The sequence below is a fragment of the Cyclopterus lumpus genome, chromosome 14 (assembly GCF_009769545.1).
Source record: "Cyclopterus lumpus isolate fCycLum1 chromosome 14, fCycLum1.pri, whole genome shotgun sequence".
Taxonomy (NCBI): Eukaryota; Metazoa; Chordata; class Actinopteri; order Perciformes; family Cyclopteridae; genus Cyclopterus; species Cyclopterus lumpus.
The window spans coordinates 20494427-20512096 of record NC_046979.1 but is presented as its reverse complement, the minus strand read 5'-3'; the positions used below and the strand labels follow the sequence as shown (position 1 = coordinate 20512096).

Below are 17670 nucleotides of genomic sequence, written 5' to 3'. Positions count from 1 at the left end.
TATTGCACTCGCTGCTGAAACGCCGTGGCCTCCTCCCCTAGCTGTCCGGACGGGAATTATTAGCAACATGACTGTCACCTGTGCAATGATAGGAATTCGGGGGTGCATGATATGTTTTGCCGATACGATAAAAGGTTCATAGCCAGATATCACTATTGATACATAACCAAAAAAGAGAACATTCCTGACTCTTTAAATATTCTTTTCTGGCAAAGTACATTCGAAACTTTGTCTAAGAATCCAAATGAAATGCTTTGACATGTGTTAGAATTCGACATGTCAATGTATTAAATACTCAATACCAAATAAATGCTTTTATAGAACTTAAGGCCATGGCAGCTTCGTCAAAAAACACAATGACGACTAATGCTAAATAAAGACAGAAAGGTCAGCTATGCTCCTTAGTGCATGAGGAGGAGGTCGGCTTTTTAAAACTGTCATAGGGATTCAAGCAAGCAAGGACTCTCTGTCTGTATATGTGTGTCTGGGAATGTCATGCGAATGTGTACATTTAATATTCATAGTGTGTCAGTTTAGATGCCTGAAAAAAGATCTGTGGTTATCACAAGCATAAGATATTTAAATGTCTTGTTCTACGATATAAAATATGTCAGTAAATACTCTGGTGACTTTGGATGCTTTCATGCGTCTTAAACCAAGGCTGTTGCCAACAAGTGGGTCAATGAAACCACCAGGCCTTGTGTGTACTCGCGCTCCTGCGACCAGGGTGTCAGTTCGCTTGTAGCCTAGCGTTAGCTTTTTACTTCAGGTGATTGCATTCACGCTTCCAACATCATTAAAGCGGTGCTCACTTATGAAGATTATCTTGCTAAACAAAACGTGTATCATAAACAGAGCTTATTTCCTGCAATAATCCCAAATCCCCTTTGGCTTTTTGTGGAGGGAACCAGTGTGAGGACGACTTCCTGGTCGGCCAACAAAAGTATGTTGTCTCTGCAGCACATTTTGGCCGCAGAAATTCATAAAGTTACCGCCTGCGAAACACCTCCACTAATTATATACATGGCGGTATATATATTGTGCATCCCTAATATGTAATAACACCAATACAAAACGTAACGCCTTCACAGCCCTATTATTATATTATTACGATAGGATCTTGTAAAATACGACATTCAGTGTGTTCACTGTATCACTGTGACGATAAATATTTCAATACAAAGAGCTGGAGATAAGAAATGGTGCTGCATGTCACATTTCTTTCAGTCCTGAAACCTCAGTGTGGCTTAATGATGATGTGGACAATTGCAGGTAATAACCTACAATCATGAGCTGCTCCCCGCGGCAGGGAGAACAGGTCAAATGGCCAGGTGCTATTTATAGCGGCTGTCAGCGCCAGCCAGAGCCCCCCCTGCAGTCTGCTAATTGGAATCCCTCCCAGGTAAGTAGCGTGAGCAGCGGTGGCCTCGCTGCCTCCTCCCAGGGGAGGCCTTGACCATACCTCTCGATCAAATAATTGGCCGCTCATTTCTTTCCAGCCCAGGTCAACCTCTCGAGGGGAGACGGCGAAAGCGCCTTGTCAAAACAAATCGAAGCGCAGGGCCCCTAGAGGGTGAGTGTGTGTGTGTGTGTGTGTGTGTGTGTGTGTGGTGGGGGGGGGGGGATCCCCTGGCGCAACGTCTCTGTTATGTGAGTAATCTGACGTGCCACACATGTTGGGTGTCCGAGCGCATTCAAGAGCTCTGGGGCGTCAGCTTAGAGGAGACCTAACGGGACGGGATGGTGGGGTTCAAATTTGATTCACGTTTTTGGAGAGGGGTGCAGTCAGAGTCAAAATCCCCGCACTGCACAAAAAAGAAATCTGTGGTAAATCACGCCACACTGTGTGCCCGAATTAGCTCCTCACCACACAGATGCACAGATGGCATCGGCGGCGCTCACTGCAAATGCTTCACATTCTAGTTCGGCTGCCTGACCCCTTCCTTAATCCTAATTAGGAATGCAATTTCCACACAGGCCCCTTTTTTAAAGCATGATGAAACATTTGTGGCCGTACAAACTGTATGGCTGTATGGCTGTGCCAGAGGCTTATGGGTAGTATTATCCTGCCCGTCCACTGAGGGCGACGCCATTTTAAACCGATCACTAGGGCAGGGTGTTGTTACGAGTGACTCCCGCTACTGTGCACTCACCTATATCCTCCCTGCCAGTCCACAATGAACTGGTCAGATAATAATACATGGTGGTAAATCCCTGGATAACATTCTGCTGCCTGTCCTTTCAACTGGACACGAAAAAATCCCAAACTCCTCCCCCCCCCACACACACCCACACACACACACACACACACACACACACACACACACACACACACACTTACTTCAACCCTTTTCTAAAGCTTTCTATCAGCACGCCTCAAAGGATTAAATAATAATTCCTCTACAACATCTAAAGATCTGGAAACACTCACATCTGCAGATATCGGGCTAATCTGGATGCTGGGATTGTTGTTTTTTCGACCAGCCGGCATTTCCCTTTACCTAATAATGTTTGTTTGGCTGGGACACAGACAGAGAGATGAGGTGGGGTGGGGGGTGGGTAGCTGAGCCAATGTGCCGCAGCCCGCAGAGATAAGCGCTCATTGTCGAGTGCGTGGATGGCGAGCGGTGGCTGACCACGATGAGCTGAGGCTCGACTGACAACTGAACAATAACACAACAGCACACGGCGGAGACATGTTGACTTAGCAGGTCCAAAAGGTTTAATCTCTCTCGCTTCCTGCGGCGCTCCATGGATGCCCGACTGTGGGCCCGAAAAGAGATGAACTGAAAGGGTGCGTTCTCTGCGGTGCGGCCTTTAGGGATAACTTTTTATGCATCCTCCCTCGCCCCCCACCCCCCATCTCCCCTCCAAGCGTGCACATCTCCACAGCTTGGACAGCAGTTCGGTGTTTCTTTAATGCCTCTACGCTGGGAGTCATCTCATCGAGGCTCGTCGGGACTGAATGACAACGAACCGACTACGCATGACTGCCAGTGGACAAATGTAACACACACACAACAGCGCTGTAGCCCGACACACTCATGTCTCCGGCTGTGTAGTTTGGCACGTTTGCGGCGCTCGGGAACGCAACGTGTGAGGTGGCAGCAGGAAGCTAATAAAGTCTTCATAACAGGGCCTCCTGGCGGAGTTTTGGACCAGTCATCAAGATGCTATCGGGTCTGGAACAGCAGGCCCAGGACCAGCCTCAGTATTTATACAGTCTGCTCTTAACAACAGTGGCGTCCCACGGCTTCGGCCTACTAACCGGCCCTTTGTTTTTCACTCTGGAACAAAAGCCATGTTTGTGTGCTGTAACATGGCATGGTTAGATTCACATGATCCATGTTAGATCACTGATGGAGACAATCATTTCAGAAAGCAGCTGTTTCCCCACAGCATAACCAGCATTACAAATGTGTTATTAGAGGATGATTTTAGTTTTTCAACAGATGACTCATAACACTTTCATCGACCTGAGTTTCAAGTGCTTTATTATCATTTGCGCAACAATCACAGTGACGCAATCATTGGCAATGAACTACTTGGATCTCAGTCTCTTTAGCACATGTTAATTGTTAATAATCATAGGCCATTTTAAAAGCTCTCAGCTGAAGTTACATTTTCTTTAGCAGTTCATTTTACATGCTATCGTGTTTCTAATGTGTACATTAATATGTTTCAGTTACATACAATAACATGTTGTGTTACATGCCATTTCTTTTCATCATTTATTATAATTATGTTCCGTTCTCTAAGTGTCATTATAACTTATAATAAAATTATAAAAAGTAAAATAATTTAATACAATTCTGAGATGTTGTCGTTCCATGAAAACCTGATACCATGACAACCCTGTAATGTATAACAATGGGGAAATCATCCAAGGATCTAAGTAAAATAAAAAAATAAAAGAGTAAAATAAATACCCCCACAAAATATGAAATAAAGTAATACAAATGAATAAACTGAATGTTTACAGGAATGTGGTAATGTAATGTATTTGAGAAGTGAGAAATATATACCACAGACATCCAATTGATTTATGACCATTCACCGTCTCCAGCGTTAAAAGCCAACGCACTCAGTAACTAGAATGCTGTCAATCCAGATCAATACACTCCAGAATCTTTCAGACAAATTTCGATGTCAAAGTGAGTTTCAGAGAAGTGTGGTCAGCAGCTGACTATTGCTGGCATTTCAATGAGCCCAATAGAAGACGTAAAAGGAGCGCCTGCTGACTGCGTGAGCAACAACGAAACAAAAAGTCAAGAAAAAGATTCACTCCGACAAAGATTTCCTTTAGAGCTGGACCCCCCCACCACCACGAACGATGGCAACTGACCCGCACACACGTATTCTGCTGTAGGAGGTGATTCTGACCGTTTTTCATTGTCTCCCTTAGCAAGCACTAATGTGGAGGTGGAGTGCAGAATGTGAGTGACTGTGAGGGGGATGATTGGTCACAGGTTAAGTGAGCTCGGACAGGCAGGCAGGCAGGATGGACCCGCGTCTCTATTTATTTATTTTACTTTCAATGGAGAAAGTGGTGGCACCAGGGCAGGTTTACTTAGCAAACACTCTTTTTGATGGACGTGCCAACTTGTAAGCTACACAACAAGCAATTATTGATTGTCCATAGTTGAATATTTAACATTTGCCAAAACTACATGGCTTTACACGTGAATTTAAACAATTCAAACGTCCAAAGAGTTTGTATTTTGTACGCAATCTATTCCAATCTCTAAAATAACTATCTAATTAAAAGGGTGGGGCCGCCTTGCTCATGAGCCACATAAAGTAAACAGACCAGGAGTGACCAGGAGTAAATCATGATATGTTACTCATTTCAAGAGACAGTTGTTTATGAACATTGTGTGCGTTCCATGAGAAAAAACTAAACAAAAATAAATATTGAGACGTCGCAGGGTGCGATTTACAAGCAGGAATTTGCCAACGAGCAGCCCCCCTCAAACAACAAATGTGCATAAAGGCATACTCTGGACTCAAATAGTTTGCACAGGCTGACTGAGCTGTGCGACAGGGAATGTTGCTGAAACAACAGCTGTGGAGGGGAAACCATCTGAGGCTCCTGCTGCGGACCGACCCACCCCCCCACTTCCATCACCTGCTCAGGGAGGAATCCATGATGGGTTTCCGTGGGAAATACCAGACAGACGCATCAGACAGCCGAACGCCTCATGCCTCCCATTCTGTTTTCCTGGCTGTGACATGAACCATGCCGCCGTGTGAGTACGCAGTGACAGGAAGTAAAAAGGTGTGCCCTACACAGTCACGGTGAGACCCACTAGTGCGAGAAACAATGGCAAAGTTCCAAAGCTTTCATGGTAAAAATAGAGGACAGCTGGCGACCTCGTCACCTGCTGTCTCCGTTTGCATCATACATAACTGCGTGGCAGAGCGTGGCCTTCATGCGCTGTCCTGTTCAAAGTGTTGCTGATTACATAGAATAGTCCGTTTTGGGGATAATCAAAACATTTTATTTTTGTTATCCTATGGCCAATGCTGTGTTCACACCAAAACGCGATGCAAATGTTGTTGCACGACAAAGACAAAGAATAACACGGAAATTCAAAATTTACCTCGCGAGTTTACATTTTTCAACTCGGACGGAAAATTTGCGTGATGCTTTGGAGCAAAAGCCTATGAGTATAGGCCATATGGTACAAACAATAACAACGCTGCCGTATTTATGCCTATATGACGTTATTTTGAGTGTTGAAGGAGCGGCTACAATGTTAGCTTAGCCTATCACCAATAGATCCGTGCTTCATTGAGAAAACAAGCAAGTTTGCTTGTCGTCTTGCGGAGAAATAACAACACATTAATTCAGACCTTTTACAAATGGGCATCATTATGTAGATATTTTGGCATCTTTTTTATCTGTGTATTGTAATTAAGTCACAGCAAAATAGTTTATTTTGGGTTCATACAGCTGTTGTAAACCAGCCTCCGGATGATGTTATGAACCCAGACGCCGTTTAGTTTCTCGGGATATGTGGGACTTCTACAACAAGTACAAAGCAGAAATAGTAATTATTTCTTCCATGGTTGCTGGTGGAGATAAATTGCTTAGTTGATAACGGTTAACATTGTGCAAATAAATGCAAATGAGGAGTAACGCAAAGCGAAAGTTTGCTTCGGATATTTCTTTTACAAAGCACATTATAATGCACCTCCTGGTCCATGCAAATACAAAAACTAAATCCTGCACACATCTGGTACCAAATCGACAATGAGGGCATTTTTAAAAAATGTTTCTGAGATTAATTTGGATATCTATTTATTTAACGGTATTTGAGTACTTTCCCACAGAACGGTAAAATGAAGGTAAAATGATGGTAAAATGATGTTCTTTCATTCGTTAACAATGACATTATTTTGTACAATTCCGTCCAACCTTGGCAAATGCAGGGTAGAAGAGATGCACTCTTACCGTTCCAACATTTAACAATAAAAGCCCTCGACATATAATATTCACATGCAAGTATTTTTCATTTTCGCGTTGTTTATTCATCAAGTCCACTGGTGCGTAAAGGCCTTCTTCACATGCAGCGTAATTGTTGAATGATTCAGCTTTCTGTAGGAAACTAATCGCGAGTGAGTCACAGTGAGCGGAATATTCCATCAATTAGAAACCAGAGTTACTAGTCAGTCTGTTGCCTCCAGTGAGCTCAGCAGGGACGGCTCCGATAAGCTGCGACTACCACTGATTGGCGAAACGCCAGGCTCAATCTGCTTAAACGCATCCGTCTCAACCCTGAAAGGAAAACGGCCTAATAGAGAGGGCGGGGTGGTGCTCGGATGTGACTGGAACCTTTAGCTCGGGTACCAGTGCCCTCGCTGCAGAGAGCTCCCCCCCTCTATTTGCTGCAGAACTGAGCGTCTCTCACAGAACGAGCTTACCACGCTAACAATCGGCCTGGAGGGACGCCGCCCACAGATGTGAACGCTGATGATCTTGAGTGTTGATGATCCGAGATAAAACTGTACAGTTGCTTAGTGCTGCATGAGTGATGCTAGGCGAGGGAAGGGAAGGGGCGGAGGGGGGAATTGGTTACAGTGAGCGCTGGCTGGACGGGGGATGCTCCGAGACACTCGTTAGCACGGAGATCGCCTACAGATTCCCTCGGAAAGTGTAGAGCTCACGGAAGCATAAGATCACTGTTCTCGTCTCAAAACTGGATCTCGTCAGAATGAACAGCTTTTTGGGGTGTGGTGCGGTGAGCGCAAGGGTCGGTGGCCTGTTGTACATTTCCCCCTCTTGTTCGCCACCCACACGCATATATTCTAAAGCTTCGTGTGCGCGCCGCAAACTTTACCCCTTGCCGACTAAATGGCTTTTGTTCTCGTGTTTTCTGCCCCTTGTTTTCTTATTTTCTCAATGAATTATTTGTTGGCTCTTTGCTTTTGTATGTTGAATATTTTAGGAAGCGCACATCTGTGCTCTCTGGATTCTTAGGTTCAGGTTGTGTAACTTGAAGATGTGGCTTTGGTTCGATGTGTGAGAGAGACCAAGACGTAGACTGCAACTCAGTGCCTGAAGAACAAGTGCAGTTGTTTCTACGTTTATGATTTCTAAATGTAAAAAGTCCCCCGTTGGTCGCTCTGAGGCGAGATTGGCCCCACCACCATCATTCAGTTCAAGTTGTTTTCAAGAATTCATGCCGTCATGATTTTATGTCAAGCTTAAAAAAAAAAGATATGTCATAAAGGGCAACTTTTACACATTTTAGTCTATTGTACCGTCTTTGTCGGTACTAGAAAAAGTTGTGGAGGCCTTTTGTTGCTCAGGAGGGAAAATCTGATACATTCCCTCTCGTGATAAGTTGCATTGGAGGTAATGTAGGCACCACAGAGATTGAAAAGGGAGAACAATCTGCAGAATAAAGATGGCGATATCTTTGGTTCAGATGCGTCAATTTTGATACTCTGATAAGAAATTGGACATACTGTACTGGACGCTCAGTTCTACTGTACGGGAGTGCAATGCTAAATCAATTATGTACGTTTAACTACAACGATTAGAGACAGAAGTGAGCTTTACATTAGAAGACATGAAAGCAAGTTAAATTGTTTAATAACTGGTATTTGTGCTTGTTTGAGCTAAGATACACAGTTTAAATAGCTCTAACTGAAATAGTGCCTTTAGTTTTATTATTTTGGCATCTTTCCACAAAGTAGTAGTAGTTTTTGTAGTTTTGTAAAATCCCACATAAGAACGCTCTGTGATTACCAGGGCTCTGTGAAGAATCTCCTCGTTCCACATGGGTTCTCTTAAGGTTACCTTTTAAGCCTGGATAATGACCGCCGCATAAATATATTCATCTGACTTTGGAAGCGGAGCAGCCTTGTGAAAGGAAATGGCAGAGTAGATAACATGGTCATTTTGTGAATGACTTACAGGATGGGTTGAGAAACTGACAATTTAGTTTAATTACAATCCTTATGGCAAAAGAGTCAGGAAATCCCTTAACACAGACGGGCTGCGGAACAGTTTCTTTCCATCATTTAGGTCAATACAGTGCAGTACAGTGTTTGAAAATACATTTAAAATACTATGCTGCTGTTTGGTGGACAAGCTTGTTTTGGAGCTAAAAGTGTACCGTCACGACGTAATACTTAAGACTATGATCAGCTTTGAGGCTTCAGCCTGGCTGTTTTTGAGTGACCTGTTCCAACGATGACAAATGCCTGACAAACCACTGAGTCACCATGAAATCCACCCAAATTGCTTTCTCTACTGCTTTAAATGACACAGAGCCCAAGCGGGGGCCCGCACTGCAAAGACTCCTCTACTGGAACTCAGACAGGGGTGGTGGTGGGGTGAGTGGGGGGCTAGAAACCGCGTTACAAACTCGTCGCCTATGTCTGGCATCCTGACAAATATCTGAGGCACTCACTTATCCCAAGTATGCCCTCGCACACATGTGGCAACGGTGGCTGTGTGCGCTGGGCTTCTCCTCCAGCGTGATTCACAGCAAGGCCTAAAAAACATGGACGTCACGGCGCACCCGTGATCTTTCCTGACAGAACCAAGGCGCTCCATTAATGCTCCTGGATATCAGACGTTTTCAAAAGCTCTTTAAGTATTCATTCCCATTTCATCCAAGCGAGACTTTGGGACGCAGAGGGAGGAGGCGCTCAGATGAAGTCTTTTCAGTCGACTTTTTCCATCGTTTGGCCTAAAAAACGCTGGTGTCAGAGATCAATACTGTTCAGATCAATGGATTGCTTGTCTCCCAAACTGTATTGCGGCAAGCTCTAAAACGGCACAACAGTGCCATCAACTCCAGGTCAATCTCGACATATTTGAAACTAAATGGCTCTTCACGCCACGTGGCCAGATGGTCTGGTTACAATCTGCCAACTCTATCTGTCCAGTCAGCTGAATGCATTCTGTGCTCCTGACAGTGCTGGTGGGCTTTCTACAGAAGAGCTTTTGATCGTGGCTACAATGCAGCTTTTGGAATTTCCAGGAAAAAAAAGAAAGAAAGGGAGAGCAAAAGAGGTGAAGTGCACTGGCCTTTATTTTTATTAGCTTGGCGAACTGGCAACTTGTGCTAGTTGTTGCTAATTGGACTGTAAACAATGACCGGAAGAGGAAGTCGGCCATTATATCCATTATCCAGATATGTACTGGCTTCACCAGAACCCCAGATATATTAGTCTTTGTCTCCAGAGGCTAAATCGTCTCCAGACCGATGAGTTCCAAGATAGAAAACAGTTTAGCTGGGTCCTCCTGTTTCCAGTCCTTATGCTAAACTAAGCTGCTGGAGCTTAAAATATAAAAAAACAACAATGAGAGTGATAGAAACCAAAAAACACAAAGTGAATAGGAGGATTTCTTCAAAATGTTGAACTACTCCATTAATATAAGAAGACCATATGTCTTTTGGCTCAAATAGGAAAAAGCTTTCGGAGTGTAATGTCTTGTGACTCGTCACAAATAGTCAAAGTGACATTTGAATTCCATTAGGTTGGACAGGCTCACGTATCAATCTCCAGAGCGGGCTGAGGGAGTTGCAGCAAACTCATCCGAGCCCAAATCTAATTTGTGATTTCTGTTGACAGCCAGCGGTGTCCCGCATTATTTTAAGATGAACTTGAGATGGTGTTAAGAATTACTGCAGATGATGCTGCGCTTTTACCTCATTGTGCCAAAACAGCGAACGTCTCACTGGACCGAGCTGCAGTTCTAAGCCAATATAGGACCAGAAGGTAAAACACACACACACACACACACACACACACACACACACACTTTAATCATCACTAATAACTGGTTTGGATGAACACCAAGATCTCTGTCATGTCGGACCTGAAACCCCCTTTCTGCTGCCAAGTCTGGAGCAGATGAGCCCCTCTTTTAAGAGATGAAGACGGAGTTCTCACCACTAAGAAGATGTTCACTTAGTTCACTTAGTTAGCCGGGATAGATGCTGTTGCCATCCCTAAAGCTACGCTCGGTGCTGTCCGAATCTGTAACTGCCAGGGTGGCCGGCATGCACTAAATCATTTCCTCATTTTATTTATTTTTTAAGTGAAGAGCATCAAGGTCTAGGTCTCGCTCACTGACCGAGCCCCATCTATCACTTCTGCACTGTGCTGTTTTCAACCCATTTCGCACTGCACTCCCAGAAGACGCCGGTAACTCACATGTTAGTCCTCTATCTGACATTTAGTGTCTCTCTGCCTGGGATTCACCACTAACACACCTCCTCTCAAGCGGCCTTGTTCCGAACATGGACATCACTGCCTGTACCTAATATTATTTAAACTAGATCCTACATGCTTTTTTTATTTCACATGTCGAGCAGGTGTGTCTACACCCTCCGCCTCCACAGTAGCATGCTGCAGGACTGACATGGACCTGGAGGTGCTACCAGATGTAAGGCAAGGAAATGAGCGCCGAGCACAAGTGCTCCTGATTAACAGAGGAAGTTCTTGTAGTAATAAGAACTAGTGGCATACCAATGTTATTTGCAGCATTGCTGTCGATCACAAAAAAAACCCACCTTATTATTTATCTTGTTCCGAGGCGATGACACAGACAGGAAACTCCCTATCTGCTCGTCTTCACAGTTTCTGATGACCCATCCTCCCCCCATCCTGGAGCTTCGCCCCAATATCGCCTTATTATCATAGCGTGTGTCATCAAATTCCATTTCACTGGTTTCTTCAATATAATCCAGACAAAAACAAAGATTAAAAGACTCCAGATGTAATTTCTGAGAAACAGGTCAAAAAGATTGTGCAGTCGCCCAATTTATTTATTTTTATCCCTGTTGTATTTCTTTTCAGGACTGAAATTCTGGAGGGAAACTCCTAGGAAAGTCAAAAAGCCTGTCTGCTGTTTCAAATGCTTTTAGCCTGACACTGGTTACCTTTAGAGCTGCTTTTAATATTTTAGTTTGATATTAAGGCTTTGGGTCTGGTTCCTGCCATTATTCATCCTCTAAAATCCCTATGTAGCCTTACGTCATCGGTCCGAGCCTTGATGATATTTTATCTCCACTTTACCAGCATTCAGATTAAAATAAGTTTTCTGGAACTGATAAGTGACGCCACTGTATCCGTGTTCTGTCCACAATCATTATCACAGTCGATGTTACAAATGATGTGGTCTGGAATGGGCTGTGATCAAACACCTGAGGTCGTCAGATGCCTCGTGGCTATTTTTAGACGGTAATTGCCCTTTTGTTGCGGCCTGGTAAACAAAGGATGAATCCGGAGCGATTATCTGGTTATGACTCTCAGCGAGAGAGCAGCCTCCAGCTTTTTTCCTCTCCGAGCGACGGCGCGCTCGGCCACATGCAGTTCATCGCCTCCACCGCGTTGTTAATGAAAACCCCTAATTATTTCACTGAGCCGACGGGCGTCCCTGATGTTTGATCGATGGCGCTCTCTTTTGACCTATTGATGTGCTCCGTCAGTATCCAGTGGACGCAGAAGCAGGAGAGCTGCCGCGGCTCTCTCGCTCCCTCCTGGAGACCATGTGACCGCAGATAGAGATCATCAGACAGGAAGCCTCTCTTGTACTGCCCTAAACTCAGGCAGCCAGCACAGAGGCATCTTGGGGATTATCCTGTTGATCTAAAGTGGCCCAAACATCGACTGTAATGATGTCTTGTCAAAACAAACAAACAACTTTAGTCCTCTTTTCAGGAGGAGCGGTCGTTTCCAAACGCTCATTACTCTAAACGGGACGACAATTAACTTGTTTTTCACATGAACCACCCTCCCCACCCTCTTGTCAGTTTATAGACAAAACCTGCTCCACAGCGAGACCTTTATGGTGTTTTTCATGTGGGGTTTTTGGCCAGTATGTGCTGCCCGGAGGCTGGTTGTAGTTTATGACCGGTGGTTCCCTCACACGGTAGTCTTATTGACATTTGAAGCACGCACATGCCATCGCTGTTTCTGGAACGTGAGCGCGTCAGTGTGTGCCTTAGGATCTCAGTATCTGCTGTGGCTCACTGGGAGCAAAAGAAGAAGAAAAAATAACTGATAAAAGCAGGACAGGGTGCTGAATCCTTCTCTGTGTCAAGTTAAAACAGGATGTCTGTCTCAGGAGATGTACCGTCCCGCCTGTCCTGTTTTTCTGAACACTACGGAGCTTTCTTCACAGCCCTGACCTCGGCCAACTCATCAACAAGGGGTCCCTTTTTATCTCTCAGGGAAAACAGGTGGTTGTGATTGTTAGTCAGCGCACATATGACGAGGAGGCTCCTGCCTCCATGTGTTTTCGGTTTGGAATGCCGCATTTGCTAACTCAGGTTTTGGGAGGGACGCGGCAGATATTTTTGGGCTACGCCTGCGTCACTGCTCGAAAAACACCACCGCCCGCTCCTGCTCAGCTGTTTCAGGTCCATTCCACAGTGAGGGTCATGTGCCACTTTGACTTTATCCCATGGAGGGACGCTTGTTTCACAGACAGCCCACATGGCTGACTGCAGTGATTCAAAGAATATATTACAAAAGGGTGTAAAGTAAACTAAATGACGGCGTGACATTTTCACGGTATGATAACTGTCACTAAAAAATATCACAGTATACTGTATTGTATTTATTATTGTCAGTAGAAATGACCCTTAAAAGGAACAGAATTATAAAAATAAACATAGCACCTAAATAGAATATCTTACAGCACTATAGCATGTTAAATTCACTATTAAATAGCCCTGCACCCTCTTCGTGTAGATAATCAAATGTAAACAGTATGACAACAGTCACTTCTCCTTCAGTTAAAGATACTGGTGCACCATTACAACCCCGAATTACACAACTCTCGTTTAGGCAATGAGCCTATGGTAACTGCAGAACTCCTTCCTGACGTTCCATCTGAGCCGAGACCAAAATGCCAGCCATGATAAATGTGTTACGCCTCTGACACCTCTCACTCAGGGGTCGGGTGGGGGGGGCGTCTGGAGACGAGCACTCCTTACTTGTAACAAACAAAATGCTCAGCAGCGAGGGACTCCTGTCTGTTCGTCCGTCCCCGTTTTTGCTCTGCCATTTACCATCTCTGCAGTCAAATGTCAAGACTGTATGTGACTTGCCCACGGGGGCCACACATGCCATTCAGAGTCCGAACATTTGCTGCTCGTAAGCTTTGGGTGGAGAGGGAAACATCTGAAAACATGCACCTCCTCAGGGAGCCACAATCCACAATTATCCTGGGGGAGGGGGGTTGTTTTGCATGCCACACATGCAAAACAATCAGAGAAGTGCCGACGCTCGGCTCACAAATGTTTGAATAGGGCAACGTCACCCGATGAGCACCCCGGTTATGTGTGGGTTAGAGGAAGCTCAAAGCTCCAAAGTGATGCAATAGCTTATCAGCAGAGAGCACAGGGGAGGCTCCACAGCTATCTAGCAGGACGGCTTTCCAGCCTTTATCTTATCCATTAAGATGAAGAGGGGGCTCGAATTGGATTAGGCAGACAGCCATGAGTGAAAACAGAGATAATGTCATAAAAATGTCAATCATCCAGGAAAAGAAAGTGTGAAAGCTGATCAATCGAGCCTGAAACGAGATCTCTTTTACAGGGATCATTTAAACGTTTTCCCCTGTTGTTGATCTGCACAATTTCCCCAAAAATGCAGCAATCCCTCTGACATCTATCACTGTCCACAGGTGTTTCTTATAAGAGAGCAGTGATCTCAAAGTTTATATTTGCTCTGAACTAATCCACGTGAGCATCTTCCAAGCTCCCACATATCTTGGCCACGCTCTTGGCGAGGGGGGGTTCTGGCAGACTTCCCCTTAAAGTGTGTGTACCGCTTTCTCTGGAATAGTTTAAGGGAAACGGCTCAGGTGAAGCCAACAATGGAAAATGTCAATGCATTCCAGTAGATCAGATTGGAAAGTCTCTGCTGTGCTTAAAATAACAACAGGCCCTCGTCTTTCGCTGCGCCGACAGATGACCGGGCCTGATATTTGCGGTCCGTGTTCAGCCGTCATTCGGGAGGGCCGGGGTTACGCGGCCATTAAGACGATTGACACCACTGAATGTCACGAATGACACAGAAAAAGAAGCAATGACAGACGGCCCACTCCATCCTGAGTTCCTTACTCGCTTTGTGAAACATCAGGAGCTGAATCTGGAAAGGAGCTCTTCCAGAGCACAAGACAAATTCCAATTACAGTCTGCACCTATTAGCGTCAGCACCAAGTAGTACATCACCACGCGGCTTGTGGCCAGCTTTAGTTTAGCCAGATTTGTCCTGTTTCTAAAGACAGTGGTAACGCTGGCTGGGAGCCAGTCGGACCACATGGCTGAGCCCTGCCCAGGCGAGACAAAAGACATTCTTAAATCTTCACCAGCTCACTGCACCCCCACCTCTCCACCCCCCGCTTTGAAAATGCCAAATGTGCTGCTACCATGACACAGATTTACCAAAGGGGGAACATCATTAAGAGTACTGACTTTGAAATGTATCGCTTTGAGAGAAAAAAAGAGAACTAAAAAAGCCCACAGCCCGGAGGTGAGTCGAGAGACACACAGCAACAGATTTCAAACAAGCTCCGCTGCTCGCTCCTAATTAAAGCAAAGAGAATAAGCCAAATGACACACGTGAGAGATCACAGGGGGGTTCTTATGTCTGCGCTTCTCTTTGATCCGTCTGTTCTCTCACACCTTGTTTAATCTGCGTCCAAGTGGCAGCGCGGGCTAAATTAACACATTTCACAGCAAACTGTTGTGTGCAAAGGTTATTAATGTTTTGTTTTCTCGAAAAACATTTGCTACACTTAAAATAAAACTAAATAATGTTGAATTCCAAAGCCTACAGGCCAAAGCGACAGCCCACCATGCCCCGATTATGATCCCTCCTAAATTAAAGCAGGACTTCAGTTCAGACCATACAATCTATGGCCAGGCACGGAAGACACTGTCTGTAGGGCTGGAATAGGTGGTGGTGGTGGGGGGACGGGGGACGGGGGGACTCGTTTTTAATGAATTATTTAATTTTAATTTGATTTAAATCCATCTAAATCTGCAGTACATTTTAACTGTAGAATTACAAGTTCTTTGATTTAAAAAAAGTTAACTACTGTAATAGTTTGAGAGGAGTAAAACGATCCTAATTCATCAAAGAAATCTCAACATAGAGCAGCAACAAGTGGCCTGTTGTTTTCTGTTACGAATATAGCATGATTAAATATAGTACATATGTAGTTACATGTTAAAATGTTTTTATTTAACTTGGTTTCAACTCAAAATATCAGAAATGTCAATAACCCGTCACGTAACTTGATGTTTAAAGTATCCGGGACTTTCGTCTCGCGTGTTAAAACCTCAACGAAGTGCTCCGATCCTACAGGTGTGCGTGTCTCGCTCCCCCCGACAGGGCCGATAGACAGGGGGGCGCATGGGGTCTTTTAGGGTGGGCTGCCGAAACCAATTGATTTTCCGGCGTCTGTTTCTGTTTACGAGCTCAGCTCCGGTGCGGGTTTGAAAGGGTCCAGCAGCAGCGGGAGGAGGAGGAGGAGGAGGAGGGCAGAGGATACTCACTGGCCCGGCCGGCTGGCTGGCTGGCTCCTCCCGCGGACAGCCTGCTTTATTCCGCTGCTGGAAAAACCGTTATCTCGCATCACTACCTCCTACATCTCTGCCATCACCGCGACTCCAAAAAAAAACACACACACGCGTTAAATAGTTAACGGCGCGGTCCAAATTAATTCATACTTAATTCAAACACAAAGTCTCTCTCCGAACTTGAGGGGGGTGGGGTGGGGGGGGGGGGAAAACTTTTTCCAGAGTGAGTCGGACGAACGTGGAGGCTGAAGCGGACTCTGGAACACGCCGCCGACCGACCCTTTCGCTCAGTGAGTCACGCTCGTGCTAACATGCGGCTACATCCAGACACTTGGTTTCCAGGGAACGTTACCGCCGCTTTACTGCGACTGGAGCTGCGAGGGAGAAGGATGCGTTGGAGAAACAATAGCTGCCGAAAACCCGTCGCTCGACCCGCACATTGACAGTGCGTGAAGTTGTATAAAAAATGGCGACTATATTTGCCATTTCGTTAACAGAATTAATAACTCTATATTCACTTTCACGTCGGGGAGACGGGTCTTGCTGTCAGTCTGCCGTGAGTTTACCGTTAGTTGCGTCCAGATAGTGTTACTTCGGAGGCGGAATCTATTTTTCGCCCGACGCTGCTGCGAAATATCGAGCAAACTGACGCAGAAGTAGCTGGCTTGTGACGGCCACGTCCCTCGGAAGAGAGAAAACGCGGAAAGAAGAGTCCGTTTGCGTGATTTGTTGTACTTACAGTGAGTTGAGAGGAGAGTCAGGACGCAAGCCAGACGTGTTTTCGCCATCTTGGAGTCGATGCAATGCTCTGTTTGACTGGCCGTACATGCGCAAAGTAGCTTAAAGAAGCTTTGGTGTGCACAGGGAGAGGGAGAGAGACATAGGCGGAGAGTGGGAGGGATGGAGGGAGAGAGAAAGAGAGAGAGGGAGGGAGGGAGGGAGGGGAGAGGAGGGGAGAAGAGATGAGAGGGTGGGGGGTCTGTATTATTTTAGGTTTCCATAGCTACCGAAAGCATCACTCACAGACAAGAATTTATAGTTGACATGATGTGGGAGCCTTTTACTACTTTCAATTCAATTTCAATTCAGTTTATTTTGTATAGCCCAATATCACAAATTACAAATTAGCCTCAGAGGGCTTTACAATCTGTACTACTGTGGGGAGGCAGCTGAGAGCGTTCAGCCTTTCATGTGCTGTGAGACGGAAGAGAGATGAGCAGCAAAGTACATCTAAAAGACCACATTCCCACTATTCCTCAGTGAAATTAAGGGGATGGAGTGAGTAGGACAACAGGGTTACAATTAATAGCAGGCCGAGATATCACCGTGAAACCTCCCCGGTGGATTATTTACATTAGGACAATTCTTTTTTGTTGACTTATTAGAGTCAAAGGTTTTTACGGAGGGAATTTTTATTATCTCTTTGTATCACTGTCAACAGCAAAAAAGTTATATAAATCATATAAATTATATATGTACAAACCCCTCTGGAAAAACCTACAGAATATAGATAGTAATGGAACTGGAAAGTGTGTTGAACCTCCTTTTATCATCTCAAAAACATCTCCAAACTCCACCCCACTTTAACTATGTCAGATGCAGAGAA

The 17670-nt window shown here is 45.1% G+C and overlaps 1 protein-coding gene across 1 annotated transcript in view; it reads right to left on the bottom strand.

Annotated features, from left to right (window-relative positions):
- The window catches only part of jam3b (junctional adhesion molecule 3b), a 32545-nt gene extending 15625 nt beyond the window's left edge, over nucleotides 1-16920 (bottom strand). The window contains exon 1 of the mRNA XM_034550929.1: nucleotides 16804-16920. Coding sequence (XP_034406820.1) covers nucleotides 16804-16852 — 49 coding nt within the window. The 5' untranslated portion in view covers nucleotides 16853-16920. The remainder of the gene's footprint in view (nucleotides 1-16803) is intronic.
- Between the last annotated feature and the right edge of the window lie 750 nt (nucleotides 16921-17670).